Genomic DNA, 14732 nt, shown 5'->3' with positions numbered 1-14732 from the left:
ACAGTGAGAGTTTAAGAAATTAAAACTAATATTTTTGCGGTATAAAGAGATGACAAACAATGGAAATTTAACAGCCTTGCAAACAGCCATTTTTTCAGATATTTGCTCCATCAATTCCAAAATTTCAAATAATCCATTTCCTTCTCCTATCCTGACTTGGCTAAACTTTACAAAAGATCATCCAGACTCTTCATTTGTTTGTGTTGTGGAGCATATGCTGGCAATGGTGAACTTGTGGACAGCATATGGGACAGTGGGTGAATCAAATGATGTCTATGCATCTAACAATGATTGATCACATTTAGTGGATGGCATCTCCTTCAAAGTATGCTTTTATCAAATACTGACATTTCTGTACTATGTATTGTGCATCCTATCTACACACTTTATGTGGAAATGCTATTAAAGATATCGTTTATACAAATCTTAGATGTGGTTACAAAATATGAATTACTCACACTGTGTGCATGGCCCTTTCATCATTTCCTTCTTTTGGCACTTGTGGGTTGGTGGTAAAGTGGCAGACTACAAACCCATAGGTCTTTGGTTTTATCCACAGTGAATCTTGGCATTTTTATCTGTCACTCATCAATTTATTCACCTCTTGCAATATTTGTTGAAGTGAAAAATGCTGGGCTGTACAGTGGTTCAGAATCCACATTAAACTGTAGGTAGCCTTATAACAAGCTGGGTAAGTCAGTCAGGCCACAGCATACAAATTCCAACAAGACCATGCCTAGACAAGAATTATGGTGTTCAAAGCCATCTTTGGTTGGTTACTGCTTTACTCCACTATGTTGAAATATAATTAATGATTGCATTTCAAAGGTGAAAGCTAGGTTGTGGTGGCAAATTGATGCCCAGCATAGCCAGAGATGTATATTAGCAGAGCAGTTCACAGTTTCATTTTTTTTATTTGCATTTAAAACACAAATGCACCAGAAAATAAAATGAAAACTCACTATTAAATTACTATATGTTGTGTGCATCTACCCCTGCAAATGAAGTTATTTCTCAGTAAATTCAGTATGACCACACTAGCTCCTTGGACGTTGTTAAATACTTATTTCTCCCATAGCTGAGATGAAATCATAGGTATATCACTGACCATACAGATCAGCTATTCCACCATCTCAACTTTCCACAACTGCTCATGACATGGGTTCCAACATACACTTTGAGATTAGTGTGTGGTGGTTATTTTCTTTGTTTCTTCCAGTCATCACCCTCTAGTCAACAATTTTGTATCAGTATACATCCATGTAAGACTAACAACTGAATTCTTGCCACACCCGTCCCAGCATGGCATCATCGACTGTGGCAGTTACTTCCCATATTCTCTCCCCGAGCTCTGCTACATCACGTGGTAGAGGCAGTACAGACCTTCAATGTGTCCCCACAGAAAAGAGTCACATGGAGTGAGAGCTGGTGATCGGGAAGGCCATTTCAGGAAACAGCTATCCCCTTCTGTGACTCTGCCAATCCATCGAAGCAGTAGCACCGTGTTCAGGTATCAATGAACTTCACGATGAAAATGGGGTGGAACCTCATCTTGCTGAAAGATTAATGGAGAGACCAATTGCATTTGAACCATCACCCATTGCTGCAAGACATACAAGTAGAAATTCTTTGGACTCCTTACAAATGTCTCTCTTACACACTCCACATTCACTTCACTCACACCGAGACGTCCGCTTCTCTTTGCCAGGCACAAGCAATCCGTCTTAACGAATTTGTTGCGCCAGTGGTAAATAGCCTTCGTTGTTGGTGGCTTCTTATCATACTTTGTTCTAAACATCCATTGAACAGCTGTAGCACACTTGTTTTTGTCACACTCCAACACACAGAAAGCTCACTCTGCACCTGAACTCGCCATGTTTGTGACTAGTGCTGACTATCGGCAAATTACCAAAATACACTGTGGCGGTATATATGAAAAAACTTGCAAGGTTTCTCTTCAAAATGACATATGTATGATATACATACAATGTTTGGCTCTTGTGCAATAAATAATTGAAAGTGCTCCCAGACTTTATGTACACCTTGTACATACTGATCACACTTTGTTAATAGCCTTGCGTAACTTTTTCATATTTGCCTCATGTCAATATTAGTATTTTTGCACTTTTTCCTACACTGAAATTGTTATTTATGATCTTGTGTCAAACAAGAAATTCTGAGTGGTTACTGACATCTTTTATAAAGTGAACTGAATGTACATCTTTTTGCTAATTGTGGCATGTACGTAAATAATGGGCCAAGCGCCAAAAACTGATTTAGAGATAATCAACAAAATGTTTATGACACTTCAACAAAAGCAGTATAAAAGATTGGGATCACTATACAAAAACTAACTATACAGGTTTCTTATCACATCTGTGTTTTATTCAATGTTAGTGGATTTAGGAACAAAATGATACAAAATTTGAATAAAATGACATTCTGTTTGCAATGGGTTTAACATAAATAACAATACAAGTGCCATCATGTCAATTTTTACTCATTTCACAAGTTTCTTGTAAAACCACTTAATCTCCTCTTTCACAAATGGTATTACTTTAGCTAAATCCCTTCTTTTTATAAGACAGCCTACATTCACAGAGTAGTGTTTCCAGCTGCACTTTTTTAAGATCAGAAGGATTCACATTTCTCTTCAAGATTTAATATTACTTGAACTCTTCAATTTCACTAAGAGTTGACCAAACTTGCAGTACCCCAGGCCATTCAGTAGTCAGTCTGACCAACTGTGCTTTCAAAATACGCACATTGGTGACATTCATATATTTTCAGCAGCTGAACTGATGTCGTAAAAATCTGTTTCTTGCATAACAGTCACTATGAATGTGTGTGTGTGTGTGTGTGTGTGTGTGTGTGTGTGTGTGTGTGTGTGTGTGTGTGTACGTACAGTGATGAGGCAAACTAAACCTTTTGGAACTTCACACACACACACTTAGCCTTTTGTTTCTCAATGTGAGCAAAATCACGATCACAAGACAGTGTCCTTTCACCAAAAACTTTGGTTCTATTGCTGTAAATTAGCACTTTGCTATAAGGTAAACCCACAGAAATATCTTTTTTTGTTCTGCCCACACTTAACATTATTAGTTTCTTTTTACATGTAAGTTTCTAAGTAAAAGCTTTGCACATACAGAAAGCAATTTCATTCACACCCCTGCCACATACGGCCTCATGCCACAGAAACGTGACCAGTTTTATTATCACGAACATGAATGCAGAAGCTGTAATTTGAGAGCTGTCGTAAATAGTATATTTCACAGTGCCTTAATGAAGGTTCAAGGGAAATCACTTTTTGCAAATCCATCGCAGCTGTACATACTTCAGAGGTAGGCCCTTGACTCTTGACTGTGTCAGCTTCTATGGAATCCATAGCTTTCTTTGCTTTTCACTGATGGCATTTTAACTGCAGTTTATTGCCTTTATTATTGGGATCACAACTCAATTTGGCTTTAAGAAGGCCACATGTAGACCAAGTGTCAGTTAAATGATATTTTAGCTTGGGGAATTTGTCTTTCAAGACTTTTGCTTAGAAGCAGTATGTGATGTTAGTGTCTTCATGTTTCCTTTGAAATTCCTTAAATAGTCAGGTCTTCACTTAAGTATTGTTTACCACCCGATTTTTCACTTGAGTAGTGGCTTTCTTGTCTTGGTATGGCATTAATATGAACAACCAGCTTTTCATCTTCTGTATATTTTGAGTGTTTTGTCTTATTTCCCCACTTCTCTTCATACACCATCTCACCACTCTGCTTCAACTATGTTAATGTCTGAACTCTTCTTTTGGTCAAAGTGTGAACCTCAATAAATTTTCTTTTACATACTCTTATTACATATCCCTCACCATCAAGCAATGCGCAACACAAAGTTAGGTTTTTCTTATTTGGTATGATCAGTTGTCCTGCACGTTTCTCAGTAGACAGCTGAGCAGTCTCGTTGCTTTTAACCTTCGCAACTTCACTTTGCAAACATGTATGTGAGACATTGCATAGTTATTTTGCTTCACTGTATTGTTTAGTGAGTAGAATTCCATAAACTTAAGTTTCTGGTCATAAGGAAGGTGCCTGCAGTTAAACTGACATTTACAGGAGACCTGAAAGAGTGAAGCAGTATATATAATATGTTTCAATCAACATGCCTAGGTATTTGCAGGTAAGTAAATGATTTCATTCAAGTAGTTAACTATAAAATCATGATAAGAACAATGATTTTTGTCCACACGAAACTTATTTCAATAACAAATTAAATGCATTAAAATACTATAACATAATTTAATCAGACTCCAACACTTGTTATAAAAATTACAACAGCAATCAAGGACTACCTGATGCTTGGGAGCCTCTTTAGCTGGAACCACAGTGCTATCTTTTCAAGTATGCTCCTTTCCTTCATTGTGTAACTTTTTCACCTCTCTTCCTCTGTTTTGGTGCAATTTTCCTTTCCATTTTTCAATACTGTGTATTACGTATCTGTAATAATTACTTCAGCAGTGTCCTATCATTGCAAATATACCACAGAGCCGTCAACAATTTACAGAAGTACACGCAAAGACAACAGAACAGAGGGCGCATGACTCATTATTTGAACATCAATGTTGGTGTTAGACAGGAGTGCCATCTTGTGACAGCTGTAAATACTGTTTTGTGCTGTTCTGGCACTTTTATATGTCATTGGCATTGGTGGTTACAGTGAAATTTCAACTAACTCAAATTTTCATTTTTTGGCACTTGACCCATTAGTTTACTAACATGGCAGAATTTGTTGTTCTTGAGATTTTGAATAATTCTGTTGTTGGAAACTGATCACCATGTTTCTCATGGGAGTGTGCACGAGATTATGGAGGGGAATGAGGGGGACAGGTCAGCCATTATACTTTATTTACACAAATTGCTTATGTTAGCCATTTTTCTGACATTATGGGTCAAAGTCGACACCAATACCACACAGTTAAATATTTCCTCATTTACTTACAACAATGCATTTTTTGTAGTAACTGACGAAAGTTACATGGGGAGCAACTGTCACTACTTCTGTTAAATTCTCCCAGCAGGGATTAATTTTTAACGGAATGCTGAATAATCATGGTATGACCCTGAAAAAGCACAACATTACCAACTCTTAATGAAATCAAACATGGAAATATGAAAACCATGTAAAAGTGATTGGTGACACGGCCCCTTATATAGCCTACGGAAATGTGCAAATTTTAGTTTACTTCATTGACACATCTGCCAAGGTCTTCCTACTTCCCCCCTTAAAACTATAATGTGCCTCTTAATGACCCTTTTCACTAATTCAACAACTTTTCCTCTGGCAAAAGTGTTGTATGTCACAAATTATACCTTAACAGATTTTTGTAATAGCAGCTGTATGTCATGAAAACAAATACTGTTCAACCAGTTTCTTCAATATGAATTATAAAGTTGAAAAAAATGGATCTTAGCACTATGGGACTCAACATCTGTGGTCATAAGTCCCCTAGAACTTAGAACTACTTAAACCTAACTAACCTAAGGACACCACACACATCCATGCCCGAGGCAGGATTCTAACCTGCGACCGTAGCAGTCGCGCGGTTCCTGACTGAGTGCCTAGAACCGCTAGACCACCGCAGCCGGCAATTATAAAGTTGAGATGAAGACAAAAATGGAATGCTTTTAGTAAGAAGGTAAGTGAAGTTCTTTGACCAGATGATTGGTTTTACTGCTGTTGCCTTTCTTCAACCTTTGAACTGACTTATCCAGTCAGAGGGGGACCTACAATTTAACACTGGCTTCAAATCACAGATTTAATTGGCATTTTTCACATTACAAAACTTTGCACGAAGTTAAAGAAGTGAAAAGTGACTAAAATCCTAAGACTGGTTGGGGTTCTTACTCTAGACTTTAGGATCTGTAGCCTTGCATTTTACCATTGAGCCACTATGGTGTAGTCTAAGGTCATTCAACCACAAACATAATGTCAACTGAATAATTATTGTTTTGCAGTAGTCTTATGCATATTGGATTTTGATGAGCAGTGAATGTCCAAATATTTAGACAATATCCTGGGTCAATGCAGACAGATCGTATCTATAGGTCTATCATTTCTAATAAGTACGATAGTGTAGTAACAGAGGCTGTCACTGCCAAGTGGGGAAAATCTAGAAATCAAATTTCTCAGGAAAGCAAATTTAAAGCTTACAGCTCAATGTAAATTCTTAATTATATACATGTCTTGCATAAAATGTATCACAGCAACAATTTGTAAATGTTGAAACATTTTAACCAACTCAAAATTAAAACTTACAGAACCATGTTAGAAAGGAGAAGGGAAATCAGCTTAAATAAAAATTAACTACCTACACAACAAACAGGAGTCTTACCGTCATGAGATTAAAAAGGAAAATGAAAACTAAGAAGCAAAAGTTGGACAATATTTTGATGATGTTATGGTTTCATCAAATTGTTCATCATTGGTTGAAATGTACACTTGAGCACATTGTAAATGTAGGAAGAAATTATGCTCACAAAGAAGCATAAAGTTCAATAGGACTGCCATATTTTGTCCTTGTATCTGTAACACATATGCCATCGGGGTAAGGTATTCAAAGTAATTGCAAAGTAAAGCTCATTAATGGGAGCCCAGCCCTGCTTCCAGAAGCTGGACTTTTTCTCAATCAAGCTGCTGGAATTCAAACTAGTCATTCACATTTTATTTATAAAAAATTCTTAGCTGATACGACATTTTCAACCACTTGCTTTCATTTCCAGCCACAGTTTTCCCTCTTTCATGACACTCCTCGAAGTCTTTAATTGTCAGAATCTGAATGTCTGATTTACATTTCAGAAACCATAAACTTATTATCAGGCTAGCCTTGAATACTTTGATGTACACCAATTAACTGCCAATGTATTCAGCAGTTTTGGTCAGTGTTTTAAAGGTCACTGCTCTGTGTGAGCAACCTGCTTAACTAAGATCCATGCCATTTGTTGGGTAAAAAGATAACCAGTGGTGCCAGTCCATTTTTCAATGTTTGTGACTTACACCATGTGGCAGCCAATATGCCAACAGGGCACTAAAGGAATATGGATAAATTCGAACATCTTCAATAGCCAATTACAAAAGTAACAGCCTTTGTTCCTTACTTCCCTCAAGATTTCAGCTGTTAATGGTTTCTGGAAAAATCAGCCCAACACTCAATTAGAAATTACTTATACCCTAAGGCTTTTAAAGCAAAATGTGGGTTGCATTCTTATACGTTCGACATTCACTAGATTTCACATTTGTTCAAAGCTGAAATGAAAATTCAGTTTCCCTACTACAAACAAAATGACCATGTAGGTTTCCCATTTTTTCTGGGAAAGTCCTAATTTTAACAAAATACTCCAAATATTTGTTGTAAGTAACATGACTTTTCTTTCTAAAGTATCAACTGTCCTGACACATTTTGACATCTGAAGCTTTGGGACATTGGCATTATGCTTCATCTGCACACAGAACTGAACCTTACTGTTTGTCAAATTCAATACAATAAAGCTGTTCTTTCGGAAACTCAACGATACCGCATTCTGCAAACAACTACATTTATTTCATTTCTCATTCTGCACACATCCCCAGGTTGTGGCTAAGCCATGCCTCCACAATATCCTTTCTTCCAGGAGTGCTAGTCCTGCAAGGTTAGCAGGAGAGCTTCTGTGAAGTTTGAAAAGTAGGAGAAGAGGTACTGGCAAGAGTAAAGCTGTGAGGACAGGGTGTGAGTCGTGCTTGGGTAACTCAGATGGTAGAGCACTTGCCCCCGAAAGGCAAAGGTCCCAAGTTCGAGTCTTGGTCCGGCACACATTTTTAATCTGCCAGGAAGTTTCAACTGCATTTATTCTATATTTGGTGTGTTTTACTGTAGTTTAGCATTTCCAGTGCTTGTAGCAGTGTCTTTGATAAACTATCTTGATATTATCTGTATTAATCATGGGAAAATGAAAGTGCAAACTAAACGAAGATACAGCAAGAATTTTTACTTAACTAAAGAGAGTGAGAATGCTGAGCATAGTTTGTGGTGTAAAAGAATCATTGCACACACTGAGAAAGCAATTCACAGTAAGACCTACAAAGCTGCAATTCAGTTTAACTATATTGGAAAGGTTCTTTCAGACAGGGATAAGTAACATTTGGCAAAATAACATATGCATACCTCACTGTGATGCACAACTGGAGTTTCAGATCTATGGAGAGCACTACTGACTAAATTAAGTCACTGACCATCAAGATGTTCTCGTGCTTACAAAACTAAATCAGTTATTATGAATATAATTGCACCACTTGCTATGGAACAATGATGGAACTGAAAAAAGAACTACTACTTTCAGTAATAGATTCTTCCAGCAACACTGACTTCAAGCTGGTTGCTTTAGTAATTAGGTTTCACCAGCCAGCAAAAATACATCATAATGAATGTATTAGGATTGGTTAACTTTGGTGTTAAAACTATAGAGCATTTGACTTCATTATGTCTTAGACATATTAGAAAAATTGTAGCAATTTCCACTGAGAACACATACCAATTATCAAGGAAAGAAAAGGTAAAAACAATATTTATTTAAAGTTAGAAGAAGAGACAGAAAACAATTTAATAGGTGTTCTTGCTCATATTGTACAAAACACTGTCCAAACTGGCAAAAATGGCTTACCCACTGACTTGCAGCTCTTAATTTGCAAAATCTATGAATATTTCCTTATGATGCATGTGTTGCAAAACTTGAAACATACTATGAGCTCTCTGAATCAGGCATGAGCAATTCCAACATTTTGGGGTTGGGGGCAGCACATTTGTACTAGTATTTTTGCGTTTTGCATTTAGTAACCATAAGTAATTTGAACTGAAGTTACTGTTTTACACAGCGAAACAAGTCTTAATTCTAAAATATACAGTGTTCCGATATGAATATTGAACTGTCTGCAACATAATAAATAAAACCAATATTACTGGTGGGACAAGAAACTGCCATGAAACTTAATTCTGATGCCAAAAAATAATTCTGCTCTGTTAGTGCCCACAATTCAGTCAAAACACATCCAAATGGCACTTGGATTCTTCTATTAAAAATGCAGCTATGAGAAAAGAATTACCAAGTTGCACCAATGTGTGACACTATATACGGTAGGAAAAATTGTGTGACGTATAAATTACATAGAATATTAAGTAGCAGTACATAGTGAGACCAAATATGTACTATTGAAGCACAACTCCAAAAGGAAGAAAGCATAAGCACTTACAGTAAACTCCAACAGCCTTAGAAAAATCTAGCCAAATAAGGACTGTCCTGTTATTCATCAAAGCTGGTACACACAACTTTCTCTTCAGTACAGATGTGTCTTTAATAGACTCATACTTCACTGCATGCCATATAAAAAATTTTCCACTTTTTTCATGCAAAGTAATTGTACACTTAGTATCTACATGCCTTCTGCTATGTATGACAGCCACCAGAGATTTTGTCCCTGTCACCAGAAGAACAGCTTACACAAAATCTCCACCACTGATGTTCACCTTATCAATTTCTTGTTTTAATCATGGAACAGTAAAGACAGACTACAACTCTGATTATGCTGTTGCCCCAACTTTAACCACACTTTGACAGAATAAAAATAATGTAATGACTGCATTTGGGAATAGGATAGACTGCAGACTATCTCTGTTCCAGCATTTCAACATTTTCTGCAATTCTTTCCTTGACTTCACACAGTGCCTGGCACAATCATTAAAATTCTCTGCAATTTTTGCACTGAAACTCTGATTTCACCCTGTTCCAGACAGCTCTTTATAGACTTCCCCACAAACCCGTACCACTACTCCTTTCCATTCCTTCCAATGTACTTCCTCATACATGTCAATGTCATCTATTTGATTAATAGGTCTGGGATCACTGGCTTCAACTTACAATTTCCACAATTTTGCACCCTGCACTTTTCATTGTCTGTACTACAAACTAATTTAGGAACCAACATGTTGGTATTATTTGGGAAATCCTGAAATTCATCACTTAAACATTTGACAAGAAACTACATATTTGCATGGTATTCAGACATTATGTGGCATTTTACATGTCTGAAAAACATGAGTTGGTTGTACATCAAAAATTTATCTATTCACCACAGCTGTATACAGAAAGTCACATTTAAAAAGTTCACATGCTTCCGTAACTATTGTCAACATCATTCTCTTCTGGGAATTACTCTATTCTTCGGTAACGCTATCTCTTACAACCATACTATCTCTTTCCTGGAAGATCTTTTGTGAGGACATCTTTTGAGAAAAAATTTTGGGCTTATGAAACAAGAGCATAAACTTTATTCCCATACAATGGTATTTCCATTCTGGAAGAAGACCAAGAAGCTTCAATTTCTGGATATTTTGATAACTTCTTCATCACAACCCTTCTTTTATTGGGTCTCTTACGTGATGCTTTTGTTGTTCTACTAACTGGCTTATCACACTTCCCTTTTTCTAAATGTAGCTGATATGTTTCCTCATTGTTCAAATTTTCCCTAAACTTTTCAACTCTAGTCTTTGATGCTATTATTACTATGTATTGTTATCTGAAATTTAGTTTTAAAAATGTCTTATGCTATTTGGCAAAATAAGTGCCCAAAACATGTACCTTCATTCTAAAACAATATTCCTCTCCACATATTTTCTGACAGCATCAGACATTGCACAGAATGCAGTGTGTGATGCCCAACTCTTAACACACGAATCTCATTCACTACATTTACATGCGACATCTCCCAAAAGACAAAAACTGAATTGTTGTAACTGTTGTTCACTGTACTGTTTACATGTTAAGGTCTGAAGCACATTTGCTAGCCCAATTAGATATGGGGTCTGGAACAACATTTAGTCAACACAATTTTTAACCCCCTTCACTTAAATATTACAGGTACACAGCTTCATATCCAGTCTAATATTTCTGCTTCTCCTCCTCTGCATAGTAAGTCCATATTACCAGAACAAGATTTTCACTCTGCGGCAGAGTGTACGCTGATATGAAACAGCAATAACAGATGGTAAAATTTACATGTTCTACATTGAAAGTTTTGTAAAATGATAATTACATGATAAAATATATACTTTTAGCTTTATTTTGCCCAATAGATCTCAATAAACACATTTTCATTGAAATGTCCCTGTTTTCCTGGAAATGCTCTTAAATGAAACTTCTAGGTCATAGTAAAATTAAATGTTTCTTCTACCAGCTGTTGAGTCAGTGATGTTTTCCGAACATTAAAATCTTACTTCTCCCCTGACAAGTGCCCACCCATCCTGAAGAACTTTTCCAAAAATCTGCTCATCATTACCAAGTACCATTACAGCAAAAAACCCAGTTACTTATTCTCCATACTGAACAGAAAACTTAGCTGTATTTGAAGTTGCAGATTATATATAACTCTGAACAATTGTAGACACCTGGTGTGAATTAGTTACAAGTGTTGTAAAGTGAGCAACTAGTGACACTTGTTCATTTTAACAGCATCAACACAGCTTTCTTTGATATATTTGTGAATCATTTATGGAACCTCTAACCGGTTTCATAGGTCGCCCAATATAAAACCATCAGGCTTGTAAAATCTAGTGCCACGAACTTAATTGCAGATGAGGGATAACCGCCAAGTACTTCTGAGTAAGTCAATACTGTGAAGGTAAACTGTTGGACTGGTATAAGAAACCAACTGAGTTAGTAAAATAAATTCATTAGCCATGCCAGGTCCTGAATCACCTGTTGAAACAACATATACAGACGAAAAAACCAGAGAAGTTAGAAACAAAAGCTACGGCAATGATAAAATTCTGCAAATTGACACTTAATGAAAATAAACACACGACTAAGAAATTCTACTTAAGCACCAGTGAATCTCCACGTCATGTTCAATGCAATGTGTGAAATTTTTGTTTATAGTTAAAGTCCAATCATATATGCAATATTGCTGTTAGCATTTCATCTGTTATGCAGTAGATTATGTGAAAAAGTAATTATACTGATTACAATTCTATAAGTCCTGAATTACTCATTTATCCTGAATTTGCACACTATTTTTAAAATGTATTAACTTCGTTGAAGACAGTACAGAACCCTACTATTCATTATATCTTTTGATTAAACTTGATATTTAACCATAACAATCACAGAACAGTACATCAGTTGATGGAATATGACTAAAAAGATTCACTTGTAATTTTTTTTTCTGCTGCTTCAAATACTACTACAGTAGGGAAAACAGTAGCCAATGTTTATCTGGGAAAGGAGACCACCTGAGATCATTAAACATACTCCAGCAACGTGATAATGGAAACTTGAAATTTCCATACTATTTTCTGCTGTACTGAAAAAAAAGATTGTCAACTTCGAAAAGACTACACCAGTGAACAGTTGTCACCACATTTTCAGAAACAGGAAGTTCCCTTTCAAGAGTAACTAATGTACTGAGCTATCTGACAGTAATGTTGGAAAATTATTGTATTATTATACGTAATTCAAGACCTCACTAATAAACTTCGTATCCACCTTTTACAGTGCAACAATTACATAAGCACACCAGATGAAAGCTTAATCATCTCCACGAGACATTATACTAATTCCATTTAACACCCCTTCCAGCATTGATAATGGGCTGAATTCAATGAGGGAGAGGGTCCAAGGTATTCCAGAAACTCACTGATTACTATATTTTGGAACTGCCAAACTGCAGATTGCTACATTTCATCTGCTATTGCATGTAGTTGACAGTTTGTGCCATCAAGACTTCGTGATTTAGTGGACCAGGAGTTACAGTATGTTACTACTGTGTTCATAAATCTAGAGATATAGATGAGCAAGTCCTGATGTTTGGTTTGTGGGGCACTCAACTGCGTGGTCATGAGCGCATGTACCAAGTTCCAATTTTTACACAGCCCAATTTTTTGTACACAGTTCAATCTAGCCACTGGCACGAATGATGAAATGAGGACAACACAAACACCCAGTCCCAGGGCAGAGAAAAATCCCCAACTTGGTTGGGAATCAAACCCAACAGAAAGGGCAACAGCTGATTACCAGTTTACAGCACTCCAAACTGAAAAGTGTGCATGTAAGAAGGTGAACACTATTTTGCTTTTTGATTTTGTTATTCCACAAAGTAAACACCACAACAGATTAGTAACTGGATATACTCTGAAATCTTTCTGCTTTTGGTCTTACAACGTTCATGAAAAAGTGAGAGCAGTTATTTACACAGGAGGTAGTGACATAGTTACTGTAATTCATGGCAGGTTGCTTACCTTCGACAGTTTCTCAAAATACTGTCGCTCTGCTTCGTCATATCTGAATTTTTCGAACCATATTTTCTCGTGCACTAACGGTGAAGTCATGTCTGGTGAATAAAAAATAATGCGTTAAAACATATTTTCAGTGTGAAATGTATAAAATATTTAGTCGTATTGACATACGAACAACGGTAATTTTAGTCTTACAATCTTCATTCTTTATGCTAAATACTGACTTCAAGAATGTGTCTACAAATAAGGGATACAACTTCTGTTACAAGCTGCGACTACAACGGTGATGAGAAAATATGCCTGAAAAACTTTTGTCGTGAAATAACACAATGCTTTATACTAATGCAATAAACTTATCAGAATACATGACAGAAATGGACTGCAGAATAACACACTGAATATACGACACCCTTCATCGACATGGAAGTTCATTGTTCTGCGATTGCATTTTCTGAACACTAATGACACCTTGTTTCACTTCTGATCCCTAAAAATATTTTACTTCGTTTAAACACAAAGCTTATGTTAACGACACAAACACTATGCAACAACACCGACGGTACTTAAACAAATTCCGCACATATCACCCAAATTAACTCTTTCGGGAATGAGCACCTGTAACAGAACTAGCGTAGTGTACATAAGTTAACATTAAACATATTCCTCACGCCCCATACCTTTCTTTACAATCAACACGTTGCCAGAAACAACTACCATACGTCCGACCACTGACGGCAAAGACCGGCTGTTGTCATGGATCTTAGGGCAAAGAGAACAGTACTACAAACCTGTGTACGCCTCTTAGGCGAAAGAAATGCTGCATCTACAGAGGCATTGAAAAATCGCACACGAATCTCTCCATTATATCGATCAGATTCCAATTAAAGTTAAATCATGCTACCCGTCACGTCACGTCACTAAACGGCTATTTCCCATCTTCCATTACGTCACTTATGTTAATTCGCTTAGCCCAGTACCGAATTGTATGTGTGAGATTATGAATCACCATCTGCGGCACAAAAAAATGTAGTACCTGAACTGAAAAACGAATAACGATGAAATTTATTAATGGCCAATGCAAACTTCTTGATCAGTTCTTTTCAGTTATTATAAAACCTAAATAATTTTCCCCTCTGAAATACCTGATTCAGCTTGTGGAAAAGCATTGAATGGCAAAAAGTATCCAAGTCGCCACAGAACATTTGCAACTGCCAAGAAAACAAAGTACAGTAATAAATAAAGATTTAAAAGAAGCGAAAGCACATGCTTCATTACTATAACAATTCTTTCATAATTATAATAGACACATGAAACATAGTCAGTATCAACAAACTGTAATATCATCAGAGAATTTCAGAATATCTCATTCCAGTTTTATGGAGCTTTTTTAGGCTACATAAACTCCTATTCAGCTTCTGAACTCTATTTG

At 36.5% G+C, this 14732-nt stretch overlaps 1 protein-coding gene across 2 annotated transcripts in view; it reads right to left on the bottom strand.

Moving 5' to 3' along the window:
* LOC126362095 (probable elongation factor 1-delta) overlaps positions 1–14087 on the bottom strand; it is a 59000-nt gene extending 44913 nt beyond the window's left edge. Inside the window, exons 1-2 of one of the 2 annotated variants that reach the window (XM_050007851.1) lie at positions 13981–14087; positions 13307–13398 (exon numbers count right to left, since the gene is read on the bottom strand). In XM_050007851.1, coding sequence (XP_049863808.1) covers positions 13307–13398; positions 13981–14020 — 132 coding nt within the window. In that variant the 5' untranslated portion in view covers positions 14021–14087. The remainder of the gene's footprint in view (positions 1–13306; positions 13399–13980) is intronic. The other variant, XM_050007852.1, reaches the window with a different exon arrangement.
* Between the last annotated feature and the right edge of the window lie 645 nt (positions 14088–14732).

The sequence above is a fragment of the Schistocerca gregaria genome, chromosome 1 (assembly GCF_023897955.1).
Source record: "Schistocerca gregaria isolate iqSchGreg1 chromosome 1, iqSchGreg1.2, whole genome shotgun sequence".
NCBI lineage: Eukaryota > Metazoa > Arthropoda > Insecta > Orthoptera > Acrididae > Schistocerca > Schistocerca gregaria.
The sequence above is the reverse complement of the archived record's forward strand: the minus strand, read 5'-3'. Positions and strand labels throughout refer to the sequence as shown.